Raw genomic sequence first — 19,827 nt, 5'->3', positions numbered from 1 at the left:
GGAGGCTACAAAAACCGACAGTTTACAAGTACCCAAAAGGGCATGGAAACATCACAATACTCAATAATAGCTCTTTCTTTAAGGCAGTTATAAGGCTCCGGTATATGGCCAATTTCACAAAGATCCCTTTTTAACTTCCTGAGAATGCTACTTTAGATCTGAAGTTTCCCATCCATTCTCTAGCTAGAAAACAATATTTATTTGTCCTCATTGAAAACAAGTGGCTTCTAAAACACTCCTTTCAGGTTCCAACAGATCTTGTAAACTCCAGCTGATATATTTAGACCTCAATGCTTATTGAAGCCCATCCACTCCCTTTTTTTTAAATTTTTTTTAGTTCTTGTTGTTGCAAAGATTGCTTGGAAATCTAAAGTGAGTATTAGAATTGGAAATTAGTCAAGATGATTTTTTCCTAAACACACAAGTTATTCCTTTTCTTCCCCCACCGCCATCTCACAACCAAAAGTTGCACATTGTGTCCCCACCCCAAAAGACACTGGCCATCTGAGCTCCTGCTCCTGGTCGCTAGCTCCTTAAAAATAATTAGGACACATTAACTTCCTGCCAGGAAAGTTAGGCAATGTCTAGGTTACTCTAATTAACCAATTTAACAATACTGTACAACTCCATGGAGTTGCTGTGTCACATATAATTACAAATATCATGTAACAACTTGGAAATTAAATTTTACTTCAATATTGTATGTTCCATGTGTTATTACAGGAAGGAAGAGAATGCATCAAATATGGGCTCTAAACACACCCTTCAAACCACCTCCAATCCCTCAAAAATAAAGTCTATAATATATAGAAAAATGGTTTAAACAACACTAATTTTCACTGCTGTAGATTTCAGCAACTTCAGCTCTAAACTAGAAGAAACTAATTTATGTTTCAAAAATTATGGACTACTTTCCACAGCATCAGATAAGCTAGAGGGCTTTATATCCTGGAGCCAACTGGAAAGTACCATAATTTACCCCTTTATGCCTGGTAAACCGGCATTTTCTATGCCAACAAGACAGCTTGAATTTAGCTACTGAAAAGTTAAAGAGAAAACATTTTTGATACAAGGATGAAAGACTACAGAAGTCAGTGATTTTTGCCTCCTTCAAGAATGGGTTTTATGGTCTAGCATTCAGTTAAAAGGACCAACTCTATGAACACCTACCCGTGACGATCTGTTTCTGGTCGCATGTCATATACCTGACACTGTGCAAGCCTCACAATCACTCCAGACCTCAGCAACTCTAATGCCCCCTGTTGGATTTTAGCCACTCTGGTCAAGAATGCCTAGAGTACAGAAGGGAACAGGGAAAAAAACCGTCATGCAAACTTACAGTGAGCCTCCATTTATATTAATGTTCTTACCCTCCTTGCTTTCAACACTATCCCAAAACATATCTACTATATGCAGAACAACTTTTGCTGTTGTTGAAAATACCATATATTGAAGAAACAGAAAGGCCCATATGATTTTTAAATGTGTAATCTGTTAACTGGACATGCACACTTATCAAGAATGTGAAGCTCACGAAAGAAACTTTCGTTTGTGAAAAAAAACAGTCCCAGGTGACCTCTTACCATTTTGGATTCATAGGTGTAAAGAGCTTTAAGTAAAGGAGGCTGAGGCGTGAGTAGGCTCTGAAGAGTGAAGTCATCATCTGCTAGGCTATCCACAAGCACCTTCAGGTAGCCACTGTTGGAGAGATACAAGAGCCATTGCTGCTGCTTGTCTACTGAGACAATGCGATCAAGTAAAGCCAGTGCTAGCATCTAAAAATAACAAACAAACAAAAAAATAATTAAATCAATTAGCCAGAATGCTGAGATTTCTAATACATGCCTAGAGACAGGCAACATGTTTATACATTGAAATTCAGACCTTATTTTGGTCCATTGTTTTTAGAAACCTCTTAACAAAACTGAATATATATTTTTTCTCCACATACTAACCTGTTCTTTTATTTGGAAGTTATTGCACCATCTAGTTTGTGGAGTTTTAGTATAGAGGAAACCAACTTGACTCCTTTTGTTGTTTATTGCTCTATCTAGCAAAACTAATACTTAGAATATCTTCAAAATGCTTCCAAACAGTGCAGGGACACTTATCTACTTGAAAATATCTGTATTTTTTTTTAGTCTACTCTTGTTACAACTAGCGTGTAACCTCACTATATCTGAAAAAATAAGTGAAAACATTTTCTCCCTTCAGTTTGTTTACCGGCGCATTTGACCAAACTACCTGTCTCGTCAATTTCACTCCTTCCCCTGGATGAGAGGATCTTTCATACAGCAAGAGGAAAAAGAGAAATGTTTTTAAAAACTTGAAAATATGATGGTATAAACACAGAAGTTAGGACAGTGAAATACCTGAAACTATCTTTAAACACAGTTTTGAAGTAAGGAAGGAAAGGGACACAGGGAAATCAAGAGATTTGCCCAAACAGCAGGTCAATATCAGATCCAGACATTGGATTCAGGAAATTCTAGCTTCCAGTCCTATGCTTTGTCCTCTAACAATGGCCCTGCTTCTGCACAGCTAGCAGGGTGGGTTCACGCATTGCTTTTCAATGGAACAAACCAAAATAATGTTTTGAGTTTTTCTTAAATATCTAAATTGTCAAGTGGTTTTTTTATTTCAGTAGATATTTGTTATACTCACCAAATAACAATAAAAAAATCAAATGTTTACCGAAATAGTTGAAAAGCATCCCTTTAACAAACAAACAAACATACATACACACACTCTCTCTCTCACACTTTCAGCTACAAGGGAATAGACTCATTTACCCGGCCTATCTCATGACCATCACAGGCATCTCTACAGACCACCTCCATGAGGGCGGCCCCGTAGCTTTCAATAATTGCCATGTTTTCTCGCTGCAGTTTACTGAACGCATCTTCTGGAGCTGTCAGACGTTCCCACATTGTTTTCTTGGCTATGAAAAACAGAATTAAAGAAGATGCAGAAGGATTAAGTGGTTTGATGCAGCAAAACAGCAACCTAGAGGCAGCAAAACAGCAGCCACTTCTTTCAGGATATTAAAGTAGTCACAATCTATATATAATCTCACTAAATGTGTGTGTGTGGTGGGGGCTTATGTTGAAGTGAAAAGGTTCCTGTACAAATAAATTTGGTCTTAAAATCAGTTACTCTATCCAGAACATCCAAGTGGGGAGAGTATGTATACATGTATGTATATCTCCCCTCCCCTCAGATGGTCTTGTCAGGAAAACTTACTGTAGAATAAAATATATATGCATGTATAGGTGCTGGAACTAGGGGTGTGGGGGGGTGCTGCTACTGTCCCCCCTTGGCTTGAAGTGGTTTCCATTATATCAGGGCTGGCCAACCTGTGGCTCCGGAGCCACATGCGGCTCTTCAGAAGTTAATATGCGGCTCCTTACCTAGGCACTGATTCCAGGGCTGGAGCTATAGATGCTAACTTTCCAGTGTGCTGGGAGGTGCTCACTGCTCAACCCCCTGCTCTGCCCCAAGCCCTGCCCCCACTCCACCCCTTCCCCCAAAGCTCCTGCCCTCCCCCAGAGCCTTCCATGCCCTCGCTCCTTCCTCCCCCCATAGCCTCCTGCACACGTGAAACAGCTGATTGAAGGGGACTGATTGTGGGGGCTATCGGCAGGCTCAGGGGAGTGGAAGGGGAGCTGCTGACGTATTACAGTGACTCTTTGGCAATGTACTTTGGTAAATTCTGACTCCTTCTCAGGCTCAGGTTGGCCACTCCTGCATTATATACAGCAGGGGTCAGCAACCTTTCAGAAGTGGTGTTCCGAGTCTTCATTTATTCACTCTAATTTAAGGTTTCTTGTGCCAGTAATACATTTTAAAGTTTTTAGAAGGTCTCTTTCTATAAGTCTATAATATATAACTAAACTATTGTTGTATGTAAAGTAAATAAGGTTTATTAAATGTTTAAGAAGCTTCATTTAAAATTAAATTAAAATGCAGAGCCCCCTGGAATGGTGGCCAGGACTTGGGAAGTGAGAGTGCCACTAAAAATCAGCTCATGTGCCGCCTTTGGCATGCATGCCATAGGTTGCCTACCCCTGATATATAGGACTTACAGTTTGGTTCAATGGCTCACAGCACCCCCACTATAAAAATTGTTCCAGCGCCCTTGTATATATGCAAACTCTTTCAATTAAACCTAACAAACTTCCACTGAGGTTAAAGCAATCAATCCTAAGGGAAGCAAACAAGATGCATCCAGTGGAAAAGAGTTATTTCCAAAGCAACCAATAAACTGTAAAGAAATTGTAACAATTTTACTGACACTTTCAATCACTGCAATTCCCAGCACTAATAAAATCATAGTGGTGGTAGACTGAATGACCATGCATGAGATCCAAGTTTGATTTCTGATCCTGATTCCTTGCTCTGAGATTCAGCAGTGGCTAGGAATACTGAAGAGGCAAAGAATTCAGCCCTTAAACAGAACAAGTGTAGCTGGCACCAGTAGCCCTGCTGGTGGATTAAGGAGCAGTCTTGACTAGCTTTGAAAACGAGTTTCTTTCAAGTCATCTTCAGCTAGAGGAATCGTAGCAGCGCAAAAGAGCATTAAGAGGTTCCTGTAGTCCAAATGAAACATTGAGAGAGTGCCTAAGCAGGAGTGCAAAGAATGTTTACCAACAGCTTCCAACAGTTTTAACAGATTTAATAATTTCCAACTGGCCCTGAGCCCTTTAACAGATTTGTAATTATGGTTCACTACTTGTTAAATGGACACTGAATAACGGATCACATATTTTAGTCCTTGATATCAGGAAATCCTAAACTCATGGCATAAAATAAATTTTGAATTAACACTTAGAAATGGCCATTGACAATTCTCTGTCCTGACTTAATTCTAACACAGTGAGATAACAAACAGCACTGGGTTTGTTACCCAATTGGTTGTCTTTTCTCAAAACACTATTGTATCCTACCTGCTTCTAAGGTGTCTGGTTCATCTGGTCTTTGGGCAATCTGTAAGTAATAAAGCAGTGATCCATACAGGTGTGTTCTCACTCGTTGGAATCCACCACCTGGTCATAGGAAACAATTATTTGTAATGGAACAAATTGGTATAATTCAAATCATTATTCTATTAATACCATCTGTGCCTCCCACTTAATTTATCTTCACAATGCTAGTGCTGGCAGTAGAAAAACAAATGAAAAATTATGTTTTCTTATATGAGACTTTGCCTCTGGTGTACTGATCCAGGGTTACGAGAATGAGTTTGGCAAAGCAAGGTCTTATGTGATAAGCTATAACCACTGCAATATTCAATCCCCTTATATATATATATACACACACACGTATACATACACACACACACACATATACATACACACACACACACACCACATAGCCCTCTACCTCAACAGTTCTGATTTTCAGGATAGCATGATAAGTAACTGTCTCCTCAGAGTAACATAACTTACAGGAGGTCTATAAAGCTAACTCTGAAAGGTGCACCTATATTAATGTCATAAAGAAGTTCAATCTAGTGATTTAACGGGGGTTCATGGTGCATTTATGCAGTCTCAGTATGTTAGAATCCACTCACAGACAGTGCAACTGTTTTATGCTTTTACCGGCATACCTGTTTTCAAAATGAAATCCAGTAGTTTTTTTAAGATGATATGGAGGGAAGAGTCACCAGTGGAAGCAAAACCCACACATATGCCCTCTGAACCAGGTGATGAGGTAAAGGAACCATCTAGCATCAAGAAATACTGGGAATGTCCAGGTACAGGGACTGCAAGTGGCCGCTTTTGCTCAGTGCGCACAGACTGGCTAAGGTGGGCAGTAAGGGTAAACACAGCCCCTGCCACCACAGGCATTAACTCCTGAGCTGCATCATCATCCAGGATCTTAAGAGGACGGGGGAAAAAAGAGAATATATATGATTTCAGGAGGTACCAGACCACTTATTTAGCTGCCAACATCTACATAATTTCTGCAAGCAAAAGGAACACATCATATAATGTTACATTATTTGACATCTTTATTTCACTAAATTAGAAATAGAAGATTTTCTATACAAAATAAATCAATACCTGGACACAATGTCTTATTTCAAAAATAGTGTAATATAATATTTTGGACTAGACTATTAGCCTTTTGGGTCTCACTCCTCCAAACTACAAACATAATGACACTTGTATTTGGGCAGGGAAACAGAGGGAGAAGAAGAGTGTAGTGGATGAATTAAAGCCTGATTTTAAATATTTCACATATAAACAAACAAGCTAGAGAAAGAACAATTCAGCCATGTTACATTTCAATAGCTAAAAAAAAAAATCTCGTTTCATTTGACCATTTAAATGGTAAAATTACCTTCTGAGTTACCTGTTTATATAAATACCCTTTGCAACTAAAGTTCTTTTCCTAACTTGCCTTTTTATACATATAAAATTATTTGGCACAATTATTTCTTTGTTGTCTTTGCAAACTGGTACAAATTATTCATTTGCCAAAGTTAATAAAAGCTTTAGTTAAAAAAACAAATTGATCTTCACACAACCGATAATATGTACATTTCAAAGAAGCAGATGGTTTAGCTGTTCATCTCCAAAAACTCTGGGAATTCAGTGTGGTTTGGCCATGGGAGGCCTCCCTTACATTTCCATTACTGTAACAAACATATTGGGAATTTTAAAAAAAGACTCATACAATTTTTCTTCAAAACAATTCCTACCAAACTAACACAGATGGGAAATGTAGTAAAATCAGACAATTTGTATTTTTACCTGGACAAAAATGAGAATAATTTTTTTTCTAAAATTCTGCTACAAATTTCTCCATAAATAGGACACCTAATAAAATGATTGTGTATGACATGTCAGAAATTAGGTGTCTGCAAGAAAACCAAAAATAAAGTTTTAATACTTCAGTGCTCTGACAACCACAATATTCCTCATCAAACACTGTCCTGGATAGACAGTAATGGTAGTGGCTAGTTGTCCAATTAGTCGCCAATTACTGAAAAAGGTCAGTGGTAAAACATCCCAACAGATTTTAGTTACAAAACAATCCACATTTTTAAAAGTCCCTCCCTACTGTAAAATCAAATTTTTGCATTTGCATGTGACATTTTTTTTCTCCCCAAGAAACCAAAAATGGAATATGCAGCTAATCATCCAAATGGACTAAAATCATCATCTGAGGTATCTGTTTTTCCCTGCTGGGGGCTCACTATGTCCCTGAGGATTTTTTTTTCCTTTTATCACATTCCTACCAGTCACTGTCTTTCTAGATTTCATAAATCAGACTGGAACCTCTTTGGCATTTGTCAATAAGTTGTTCTATAGTCAACATAGTTTTGAATGAATCATACAAAGCATTCCCTCTCTCCATAGCACATGAATTTTTGCTAGCATAGTGATAGTGACAGAGGAAAACTGGAATATGAACACAGCCCAGTAGGTGTTTTGTAAAATGGTAAAAAGATGAAAATTTCCCTTTAATGCAAAATCAAACACCACTACAGTTCAAAAAGATGGTTGGTTTCCAAAAGAGCATTACCTTGTCATGCACATCTTGTAAGAGGTCCCGGATAATCAGCTGTCTGTCTTCAGCCTGTATGAGGTCTTGTGAGCAGGCAGTCAGTATAATTTCCACCAGCTGTCTCCAGGACTCCAGTGCATGCCGCTTTGCATGGAGACACTGCAGCAACTTGTTCCGCTCCACCACATACTGCAGAATTGTGTTGATCTCCTGGACTCCCAAGAAGAGGAAATTTTAGTTAGATTATATAGCACAAGAAAATGATGACAGACTGCAGGTGGCTTGTCTTCTTTTTGGTCATAGTCTTTGAAAAAAATAAACCACTTAAATATATTTAGTCTATCAGAAAAAGCAATGGAATTGTTCATTCAATTCAATGGGACTAGGGACTTTTCCAAGCAGGGTGTAAATCTACAGTGCTCTAGAGTGCTTTGCACTAACTGGCCGTATGGACTCTGCTACCAGGCATTAAAAGTTCCCTCATGTGCTTTGACCTTCTCCCATTTCAAACATCAGTAGGTCAAAGCACACAAAGGAACTTTTAGTGCACAGAGGCAAGTTCCACACAATTAGTGCACAGCAATCTAGTGCACTGTAGATTTACACCCCATCTTGCCGCATACTAACTCTCTACCAAGACAAGCCCTAGGTTATTTTGACTAAACTTACCTCCATAAGTAAGGGTCTCTGTCCTATGGCTGCCATTCCTGGAAGGGCATTAACTTCTGCAACCAGAACTCTGTGAAGATACTGGAAATGAAAGAGCAGGAAAAAAAAATAATAATCAAACTAATAGAATGAAAGTATGCCTAAACACTGCTGTGTCTAGATTGTGAACTTCCCTGCTGTCTGGAAATGTTTGCAACACATAAGGATAGTGGATTCAGCTTAGGAGACAGCTGCATACTTAGGCCTTGTCTACAGTACCAGGGTAAGTCGACCTAAGTTATGCTACTCCAGCTACGGGAATAACATAGTTGGAGTCAACAGAGCTTAGGTCAACTTACTGCAGTGTCTACACCATGCTGCGTCAACAGGAGATGATTTACTTTACTCTCGTTGATTTATCTTACTCCTCTCATTCCGGTGGACTACCGGAGTCGGCAGGAGAGCGCTTTGCAGTCACTTTAGCAGGTCTTCACTAGACCCACGAAATGAACCCCCACTGCATCGAACACAGCAGCAGCAATCCCCGGTAAGTGCAGACATGGCCTTAGTTTCCTTGATTTTGCATGTCCCCCCTTATCTCACCCCTCTCCTATTACTGCAGACCTTCACTGCCCAACTTCACACTCTCTATCCATTGTGCTTCACACCCTCCTCTCCTTTTCCCTAACAGTTTTCCTCTTCTTTAATCCACTCCCTCTTAGTCCCACAATCCCTTCCTCTTCCCACTTCAATTCCAACTGCTCTCCACTCCAAAAAAAGTCCTAAAGATTTTTAAAACAATTATATTTTAAAAGACATGGAACAACCTCGTACCAACATGGCCAAGTTCTTACCAACACCCAGATAACTGCTTATATGTCGTATCCTTTCACCAACCCTTTATCTGCTCTTTGTCTTACAGACTTTAAAGTCTGCAAGGCAGGGACTGGGTCTTCCTATATGTTCATACAACACCCAGCACAATGGAACCATGATCCTGACTGCAGCCTTTGCATGCTAATCCAATACATAAGTGACAATTTAAGTCACATTATTAATAAAATTTGGGGGGGAGAGGGAGTTGAAAATGGAAAAACATTGCACAGCACAAAAACTCTCCTGAGAGCATCCATCGTCAGTATAGCACAGATGAAGGACCAATAGCTCTATATGGACATTAAAAAGAAAATCAGATTTAAGTTTAAGTAGCTCACAAGACAAAAAATCCAACTAAAAACAGTCAAAATAACTGTGTTCACACATATTGAAATAGCTGAACTCTTTCTTGTGGAGAAGGAACAACAGGTTTGGATCCCTAAGAGTAGGTAAACCTAATGACCCTTAATATAATAACAAGGCAATTGTAGTGATGTAAGTAGTTGCTAGACAGAATTTGTTTGCCCTGTGTCTGAGCTGATGTAGGAGAAGCAGCAAGAGTAGAAACCAGATCCAGTTAAAACAAGTTCTGGTTACGTCTAGACTACCCACCGTATCGGCGGGTTAAAATCGATTGCTCAGGAATCAATATATCGCGTCTCATCTAGACGCGATATATCGATCCCCGAGCGCGCTTATATAGATTCCGGAACTCCACCAACCCCAACGGAGTTGCGGAATCGACAGGGGGAGCCGCGGACATCAATCCCACGCGGTGAGGACGGGTGAGTAATCCGATCTTAGATATTCGACTTCAGCTACATTATTCACGTAGCTGAAGCTGCGTATCTAAGATCGATTTCCCCCCGTAGTGTAGACCAGCCCCCTGAGTGCTTCGGAACTTTCTACTCTATAATAAAAGGGGAACAACAATAGCAGGCGAAGCTGCTCAGAAGGTCCATAGGTAATCAAGACTCTAGAGCACTTGGTAGAAGTGATGGTTCTGCTCCTGGCCCGACTGTAACTGATCGCAGCTCATAGTAGTTAGGAGGGGATAGATAATAAGTTAATTGCCAGTTGTTGCATGCTTGTAATGTGCTACTGAGCTGGATCAGCCTTTGAACTAATAAAGATATTTTTAGGTTAAGTGTCCTCTATCTGAACCTCATTGGGAAGGCAAATCCCAACAAGGGGGGGCCAGGAGTACTATCAGTGTGTACAATGACCAGTAATAACAGAACCTAAACCCCAACAGCCATTTTTTTAAATTACCAAATCAAATTTTAGACACTTTGCTTATCTTGAGACAGCACTCTCCAAACACTGCTTACCTTGACATTGCAGATAACTTGCCCACGTGCATTCTTGTGCTCACAGTTAGCAATGACCAGCTCAATCTGAGCACGGTCAAAAAAATCCAGTTGCAAAGGTTCAGGGATCTCCTGGCTGAAGTCAATGGAATCCAGAATACTCAAGATCTTCCTGCGCACTGTGGAAAAAATGAACTATTATCCTATTCAGAAATACCAAGGACCTACTGGGACCTTAACTGACATTTATAAATACAATTCTTCACTTTAACAAGCCTCACAGTAAGAGCTTTCTGAGAAGCTAAGGCTATGAATCTGCTAACAGAATAGAGTTTTGGTTTTTATGATTTAGATTAGATTAACTCCTTTCTGCAACATTATTTCTCATTTTATATACGCACATAGCCCAAAATTTTCAGGTGTCTAAAATTTAGCTCCTAAATAAAAACAGCCTGATTTTCAGAGGTGAAGAGAACTTGCAGCAACTTTTGGATGCCTGACATGGATTTAGGAGTTCAACTTTAGTCCTCTAGGTTTTAAAAAAAAAATTATTATTTTTTTTAAAACACAAATGCAAATATTTTCAGTCACAGAAACTTAATGATACTATTTAGGGGTGTGTCACAGTAAGTCTCAAAATGGTTACTATGCCAGTTAACTTATGGACTGCCTTCCCTTGCCTTTTGCCCTCCCTTGCACATTACTCTTTTACCTCTTCTCCCGTTCCAGTACTTTTCCCTCATTATAAAACTCACTTGCTTTCTAAAATCCATTATTTCATGCTAGATAATAGTGTTCTGCATACTGTAGTTGTTGCTGTTGCTTGTGTCTGCCATTTTTCATGCTGAAACAGATCTGCTAGAGGCAGCCTTTCCTGTTCATCAGTAGAAAATCCTTATTAAGAAATAATGAATCTCCACAGCATTTACCTTTGGAGGCGGTGTCAATGTGAAGAAACGCACTGATTGATCGACTTTCATCTTCCATTCCTCCTTCACCATCAGCTAAGTGTATTGAAATACAATAAATCAGAAAACTAAAGATAGAGAAAATATGTAAAAAATTTGACCAAGCCTGAAAGGGCACATGACACGACTGCCGACCAGTCAATTTCTCACTTGTAGATCATTGGTTCAAATCCAGACCAGGATGGTAGAAAGTGATAACAGTTATTGTCTGTTCGCTGGTAGCTAATGATTCTCTCCAGGTTGGAAAGGTAATGTCTGTAGAATACTTTACAGAGACGTTTCAAAACAACCCAACAGCCAAACAAAAAAGAATGAAAGGAAAAAAGAATATAATCCTGTGTTCCATACACGCAGTCCACATTCCTCACTCCCGTACTGCCAATATCAAACCAAATACCAGAAAGGTTTTCAAATGTTAGACAAGAACTAAAATGTGTATGTATATAAAAGACGAGTAATTTAAGTAAGGAAAGAGGACTCTCTCACTAGTTCAAGTCTTGGTTTCCCTATTCTCCCCCAAAACATACCCCGTTTTACCTAAGTAAGGTTTTACAGGCATGTCATCCAGCAGCAGATGCAAGAGTCTCTGTGTGTGGGAACGCTGGCGGTTCAGGGATGTCACACGCAGTTCTATAGATGCAGTTTTCATTAGCCAAGACATCTGGTTTAGCGCTGAAATCTCATGTTCTAGGTAAGGGAGGTACAGAAGGAATCACATAGCTGAGTAAAAATAATGCTCCATATTACAAGAAAATTGTTTTTTGTTTGGGTGGGGTCTTTTGGATGATGCATGTGAGAGAAGTGATTTTCAACTTAATTGAACCTGTCTAAATTGTTTCCTTACTTCTTGCTCATGAAAGCTAAGGACTGACAGAACTGTCCAACGCCAGGAATAGTTACATACAGTGTGCGGTCGTCACACATGATGTACAAAGAATTCTGAGAATTATTCTCAGTCTTAACTTGCAGCGCCATCTACATTGCATAGTACTCTGCCTTTTCTGAGCAAAGAAGGTCAATTCTGATCAATTATGGTGCCTTTATGATCTGAATGAATATCAACTAGGCACTCAGCTGAGATAGAATGTACTCAGCCTAAGTCTACACTTGCAGTAGCATGTAGAGCAGACATTAGACACCCAGATAGAATGGGTTTAAACAGCAGTGTAGATGGTGAGGCATGGCTTAGATGAGTAGAGGAGTACAGCAGAGCACCCTACGTGCCTGAATCCCATAGATATATACCTTACATGGGTTCTCTACAACCCCAAGCAGTGCCTCCCACATCTGTAGTGTCCCACTGCCTCTGGATTGCCAGAGCCTTTCCCTGCCACAACGTGAAAGGCTCTGGCAGCAGGGATAGGCTCTGTCAAGGGGAAAACAGTAGAGAAAGGCTCCAGGAGAGGGAAGGCAGAGGGGAAAGGCTCCAGTAGGGAGAAGCTGTTAGAGCCTTTTCCCACAGCCTCCCCGTTGCTGGAACCTTTCATTGCGGCATGTAGCTACACATGTCATGCCTCTACTCTACACATTGCCATTAGTCAAACTTAACCAGGCTTGAATTGTCGCCCCCTGAAATCGTCATGTTCATCTAATTTAGAACTGTAAAACCTTTGAGATAGAAACTGTTTTTTAATCTCTGTAAAGGATTATCCGAAGTCATGGCACTATATACACATTTACTAATAAATAGGAAATTAATACATTGCATCACCTAGACCAGCCTTTGTTGTTACATCCAATTAATTTTTAAACTTATTCTCATTACTACAGCTGAGAAATATCTTTAGAAACATTAAAATGCACCTATTAATTATTCAAAAATTAATGCGAGTATTAGAAATAATCTCAGCCAATTATTCATAACAAGGAAGCCCTTCATAACATTTATACTTGGCCTGGTGCAACCAACAATTCTTCACTTCCTTGGCTCTACCTAGATCCGAAAGCCGTCCTCACTTTTCAAAATGTAAAATTCCATAGTAGAATCTAAACAAATTTGTAATGGAAGTGAAACTTACAAATACTCAAGACTTTTGTGGGATTCACAAAGTAATTAGGGATGAATTGCAAACCACAAAAATAAAATATTTTGAGAAAAAAAATGTATCTTGAAATGTCTCTCTCTCTTCCATGTCCCTTCTCACCCATGCCTACTCAGTCTGCAAATTTGATATGATGGTATACAACAGCTTTTACAATTACAGTTTGAATTTCAGATTAGTAAATCCGAGGAGATTACTTTGCTAAATCAACAAATCAGCAGACAGGCTGGATTAAATCCATTCAATCAAGAACTCACCTAGAACCTTGATGCCTCTCAGTATCAAAGGGATAAACAATTTTAAATTAACATGAATTTTTCTTTTAAATAATTTTTTTTTTTTTTTTTACCTTTGATAGAAAATGGCAAATGCTGCAACTGAGAGAATAAGAAATCCTGGCTGGTCCTCAAATATCTCATAGTTGGACCTGATGTATCTGAGCATGCACACAACTGATAGATCACCTGATAATCAGAACAAAAATAAGATTTTAATTTCTGTTCCAAATTTAAACAGATACCAAGTCAAAAGAAAAATAAGATACACACAAAAATATATGAAATAACTAATACTGTGTCTGTGTTTTAAAACAAACATCCCATTGGTCTACTCCAAGGCTGAGTAAATCACTTATATCAAACAACAGATTGTCACACCATTGAAGGACTAGATGAATAGGTAGATGATTAGCTTCTATTCATACATGCTGTGGCACCATCCTGTTCTCTTAGCTGGGAAAGCATGGAGGCTTCTCAATCCTTGGATCCACCAAAGTTAGGAAATATACTCCATGTCACTTTGCTTCTGTGGCATGTCTTCCTTCCTGACTTTAGAACCAATTTGAAAGAATTCCATTTGAAGACATTTTTATTTCGAAAGGCTTTTAGCATGACATGTTGATTTATTTATACTTTTATAATCTGATTTGGTTTTATATGCAAGGCGCCTAGCTCATCAATGATGCATACATGCCCAATTAGATTATGTCCATTTAGAATACAATTATTTGTCACTGATGCAAAGTTAAGGGGAGACACTCCACACTAGATTTTCAGAGTTCTTTACAAGTAAGGATTACTCATAATTTTTATTCTCTAGGCAAACAATTGATGGTGCAAAAATAGAACAACACACTCCTTGTTTAATTAACCAGCCACACATTAGTAGAAGAAACACAAAGCAAAGGCTGCTTTATAAAAAGAGAATCCATTTACTAACTTTAGCGTGATTTCAGATTCTTTATATTGTAAATGCACAGGAATCGATTTTTACATACTGAAGGGAAGAGGAGTAAACGTTTTAGTATGTAAAAAAATGTACCATAAACATTTGGAACAAAAAAATTGTATCAAATCACAACCACCTCTGTGCTCATTACTAAACAAGAAGTAGTAAATGCTGTTTCAGATTCTGCCAACAGGAAATATTCTGTATACAATACCTGATAACACAGTTCTGCAAGATGGGGAGATTCTTGCACTGCTGTAGGGCCCGTCCTCATTTCAGTACCTTTCTCCAGTATGTTCAAAATAGCATGAAGGCAAGTTCGTGGGCAACCCAAGACACCTTAAAACAGAAGATGAATTATATTTGTTTAGCACTGGTTGACTTTCATAAATATCATTAACATGCATAGTTACATATACACCATTATAGAAACTAGATCCTTCACACAGATCGTGCACTGCACATACAGCTGTGTTCCAAACATCAGCTTCACAAAATCTGGCAGAGATTTCAGTATGGTAATATAAACAGAAGTGGGAATTGCGCTTTATTAAAATTCATAAGAAATTGTTCGACACACTTTTTTTTTTTGCATTAGTAGAGAGAACAAATAGTCACATATCTGTCAAGCAGTTTATTTAGAACCCTTTTTCTTCAATTCTATTAAAAAACAACAGTGAATTCAATAAGTTTTTTTTCATATTCTTGATAAACCGCATAACAATTCTGGATTCCTGCTCTCTACCAAGCTTTGAAATTATTGGTCAATACTCCATTGAAAGAAGAGATTAATACTCTTGTCTTCCATTGATTATATCATGAAATTTACATGGTTAAACTTGCACACTAACTAAGAAAAAATGATTCAACATGAAAATGGAGCCCTTTCTTTTCATTCTTTTTTTAATCATTATCTCCTTCAAATGATGAACAGAGCAAGCTCCATGCCTGTAGTGTTTCAGAATCTGGTTGATGAGTAGGGTGGGTAGGAATCATCAATAATTACATTTGTTAATCTATGGCATGATAATCACCCAACTTGTAAAAGATGAATAGTATCTAAATAATGATAAATGTTCTATAGTGAGATAAGAAATTTAATTCCTGCAAGGATTTCACATGACAATGTAAGACATGAGAGCAATGCATCATAAGAATCCCAATGTGAAATGTTTTGTTTAACTGCCGCACAGGAGTGCTAGCAGCCTTTTTGGCACCCTAGGCGGCGGAAGATTCTGCCCCCAAAATGGCGCCCCCGACAGAGACAGCGGAAGGTCCCACCCCTGAAATACTGTCGATGACCGCAGCGGCCAGGTGTTCGGCCGCCGCGGTCGCCGCCCCCCAAATGTCAGCACCCTAGGTGACTGCCTAGGTCGCCTAATGGGTTGTGCTGGCCCTGCCGCCGCACACAGATATGCAGGTTTACCGCTTCCTACCAGAAGAACTGAAATAAAACAAAAACCTAAAGATCCTAAATATATTCAAGTATTCTCTTGAAAATCATTCTTTAAATATCTCCATCATCAGAAGAACACACACAAAAAATTGTTTTCCATCCCAGAGTCAGATTCAACACAATTTACTTAAACCATTAAACCAAAAATATAATGTTCACCTGGACTGAAATCTCCATAAATGTTTTCAAAGCTAAACGAGTTTTAGAAAGTCAAACATATAAGTACTTGTAGAGTGTCATAATAAATTGAAGATCTACTTAATGTTATAATGATGTAAAAGTACTTTGCACCTAGGTCAGAATGGAGACATTCAAGATTACTATATTAAGTGCCTCTAGCTTTCCTGGTAAGGCTACCTGTGGAAAAGAGCAAGTAATTTACATAACTGGCCATTGTTAAACTATTATATAGTGGACGCTTGTTCTCGGCAATACCTTGAAAGAGCCATCACCACATACGAGCAACACTTTCCCTACTATGTCAATGCTCCCCATAACAGCAAAAGCCACTTAGGAGCAACATAGCAAAAGGGCACCGCTATGTGACACTAAACTGGGAGGAGTGGTAGATACACTGGAAGGTAGGGATAGGACACAGAGGGACCTAGACAAATTAAGAGGATTGAGCCAAAAGAAACCTGATGAGGTTCAACAAGGACAAGTGCAGAGTCCTGCACTTAGAACAGAAGAATCCCATGCACTGCTACAGACTAGGGACCGAATGGCTAGGCAATTCTCCAGAAAAGGACTTAGGGGTTACAGTGAATGATTAGCTGGATATGAGTCAACAGTGTGCCCCTGCTGCCAAGAAGGCTAACAGTATTTATAAGTAGGGGCATTACCAACAGATCAAGGGACATGACCGTTCCTCTCTATTCGACATTAGTGAGGCCTCATCTGGAGTACTGTGTCCAGTTCTGGGCCCCACACTACAAGGAGGATGTGGAAAAATTGGAAAGAGTCCAGCAGAGGGTAACAAAAATGATTAGGGGGCTGGAGCATATGACTTATGAGGAGAGGCTGAGGGAACTGGGATTGTTTAGTCTGCAGAAGAGAAGAATGAGGGGGGATTCGATAGCTGCTTTCAACTACCTGAAAGGGGGTTCCAAAGAGGATGGATCTAGACTGTTCTCAGTGATAGCAGAGGACAGAACAAGGAGTAATGGTCTCAAGTTGCAGTGGGGGAAGTTTAGGCTGGGTATTAGGAAAAACTTTTTCACTAGGAGAGTGGTGAAGCACTGGAATGGGTTACCTAGGGAGGTGGTGGAATCTCCTTCCTTAGAGGTTTTTATGGTCAGGCTTGACAAAGCCCTGGCTGGGATGATTTAGTTGGGGACTGGTCCTGCTTTGAGCAGGGGGTTGGACTAGATGACCTTCTGAGATCCCTTCCAACCCTGATACTCTATGATTCTATGTTGCTACTAATGAGAGCCTACTGTATTTTGAAACTGCCAAACCATTGTCAGCAAGTAAAAGTGACCTGTAAGTGAGGAAAAAAGGACTCGTTTCCTTTTGTATGTCTTTTGGGTGCATAAAGGCAGCCTGAATTTTTTTGGTTTTTTTTTTATCATTATTATTATTTCACTCACTCACTCACTCACTCTCTCTCTCACACACACACACACACACACACACACACACACACTAAAATTCAGGTTCCATCCATCCCACTCTTCGTGGAAGGTTATGGACAACTGGAAGTTTGCTGGGATTATATCCAACATCAAGCAATTGCAAGCTGATTGGGACGGGTATTCAATTTTGTTCAGAGCATTTAAAAGAGGTATTTATATTTGTTTCTTCTTGAAGGCTTTGTCCCATCTATATGGGGATGGCTCTTCGAGTCTTTCTTCATTCCAGTCTGTCTTAAAGCAGTTCCTTGGAAACTCTGCAGCTGATCAAATAGTTTTGTATGATATCTATCTATCTAGTTTTGGGTCTTCCAACATTTCTCTTAAACTTACAAGTGGAGGGTAACACACTATTTCCTATATATTCTTCTGATTTTTTTTTCCACTTAATCACCTAACCCTGAATTCTCTCAGCTTTTCTATAATTAGTACCACCACTTCCCTAATGCTTTTGTTCTGAACATAGTCCTTCCTTCTAACTCTAATCATCTATCTTAACATTTTCATTCTCACTGTATTCAAGATCAGCTCCTATTTCTTCCTCTGTGCCCAGCATTCAGTGCCATACAAAAGCACAGACTTAATTGCCATTGTGTAGATCCTACTTTTCAATTTGATAGGCATTCTCCTATTGCAGATAATGAAAACAACTAAAAACCTATTTGAAGTTAACACCTATTTATCTAAAACATTCTATAAAAGAGGTGGAAGAAAAAGTCTTTTAGAAATATACCTCACAACTAGGGCTGTCAAGTGATTAAAAAAAAAAATCGCCATTAATCGTGTGATTAAAAAAAATTAATCGCGATTAAATTGCACTGTTAAGAATATCATTGATTTAAATATTTTTGGATGTTTTCTACAGTTTCAAATATATTATTTCAATTACAACACAGAATACAAAGTGTACAGTGCTCACTTTTCAATTACAACACATAATACAAAGTGTACAGTGCTCACTTTGTATTTATTTTTATTACAAGTATTTGCACTGTAAAAAAACCCAAGAAGAGTATTTTTCAATTCACCTGATACAAGTATAGTAGTGCAATCTCTTTATCATGAAAGTTGAACTTACTAATGTAGGATTATATACAAAAAACTGCATTCAAAAATAAAACAATGTAAAATTTTAGAGCCTTCAAGTCCACTCAGTCCTACTTCAGCCAACTACTCAGACAAACAAGTTTGGTTACAATTTGTAGATAATGCTGCCAGCTTCTTGTTTACAATGTCACCTGAAAGTGAGAACAGGTGTTTGCATGGCATTTTTGTAGTTGGCGTTGCAAGATATTTATGTGCCAAATGCGTTAAAAATTCATATGTCCCTTCATACTATAACTACTATTCAAGAGGACATGTGACCATCCTGATGATGGGTTCTGCTCGATAATGATCCAAAGCAGAGTGGACCAATGCATGTTCATTTTCATCATCTGAGTCAGATGCCACGAGAAGAAGTTGATTTTCTTTTTTTGGTGGCTCAGGTTCTGTAGTTTCCATATCTAATGAGTGTTGTTCTTTTAAGTCTTCCGACAGCATGCTCCACACCTCGTCCCTCTCAGATCTTGGACGGCACTTCAGATTCTTAAATCTCAGGTCGAGTGCTGTAGCTATCCTTAGAAATCTCACATAGGTACCTTCTTTGTGTTTTGTCAAATCTGCTGTGAAAGTGTTCTTAAAACGAACATGTGGTGGGTCATCATCCAAGACTACTATGGGATTAACTATATGGCAGAATACAGGTAAAACAGAACAGAAGACATACAATTATCCCCTCAAGGAGTTCAGTCGCAAATGTAATTAATGCATTATTTTTTTAACAGGCATCATCAGCATGGAAGCATGTCCTCTGGAATGGTGGCCGACGAATGAAGGGGCATATGAATATTCTGCATATCTGACATGTAAATACCTTGCAACGCTGGCTACAAAAGTGCTATGCGAATGCCTGTTCTCACTTTCAGGTGACATTATACACAAGAAGCGGGAAGCATTATCTCCTGCAAATTTTAACCAGACTTGTTTGTCTGAGTGATTGGCTGAAGTAGGATTGAGTGGACTTGTAGGCTTTAAAGTTTTAAATTGTTTTATTTCTGAATGCAGTTTTGAGTTTTTTTGTACATAATTCTACATTAGTAAGTTCAACTTTCA

At 38.9% G+C, this 19,827-nt stretch overlaps 1 protein-coding gene across 1 annotated transcript in view; it reads right to left on the bottom strand.

The window, feature by feature from the left end:
* Positions 1–19,827, bottom strand: part of NUP205 (nucleoporin 205) — a 69,832-nt gene that overhangs the window by 10,538 nt on the left and 39,467 nt on the right. The window contains exons 22-33 of the mRNA XM_030548444.1: positions 14,801–14,925; positions 13,709–13,823; positions 11,855–12,004; positions 11,279–11,353; positions 10,371–10,528; positions 8,185–8,265; positions 7,534–7,725; positions 5,609–5,879; positions 4,947–5,045; positions 2,793–2,941; positions 1,584–1,775; positions 1,171–1,292 (exon numbers count right to left, since the gene is read on the bottom strand). Of these exons, the coding sequence (XP_030404304.1) occupies positions 1,171–1,292; positions 1,584–1,775; positions 2,793–2,941; positions 4,947–5,045; positions 5,609–5,879; positions 7,534–7,725; positions 8,185–8,265; positions 10,371–10,528; positions 11,279–11,353; positions 11,855–12,004; positions 13,709–13,823; positions 14,801–14,925 (1,729 nt within the window). The remainder of the gene's footprint in view (positions 1–1,170; positions 1,293–1,583; positions 1,776–2,792; positions 2,942–4,946; positions 5,046–5,608; positions 5,880–7,533; positions 7,726–8,184; positions 8,266–10,370; positions 10,529–11,278; positions 11,354–11,854; positions 12,005–13,708; positions 13,824–14,800; positions 14,926–19,827) is intronic.

This window comes from Gopherus evgoodei, chromosome 1, assembly GCF_007399415.2.
Source record: "Gopherus evgoodei ecotype Sinaloan lineage chromosome 1, rGopEvg1_v1.p, whole genome shotgun sequence".
Lineage (NCBI taxonomy): Eukaryota > Metazoa > Chordata > Testudines > Testudinidae > Gopherus > Gopherus evgoodei.
The sequence above is the reverse complement of the archived record's forward strand: the minus strand, read 5'-3'. Positions and strand labels throughout refer to the sequence as shown.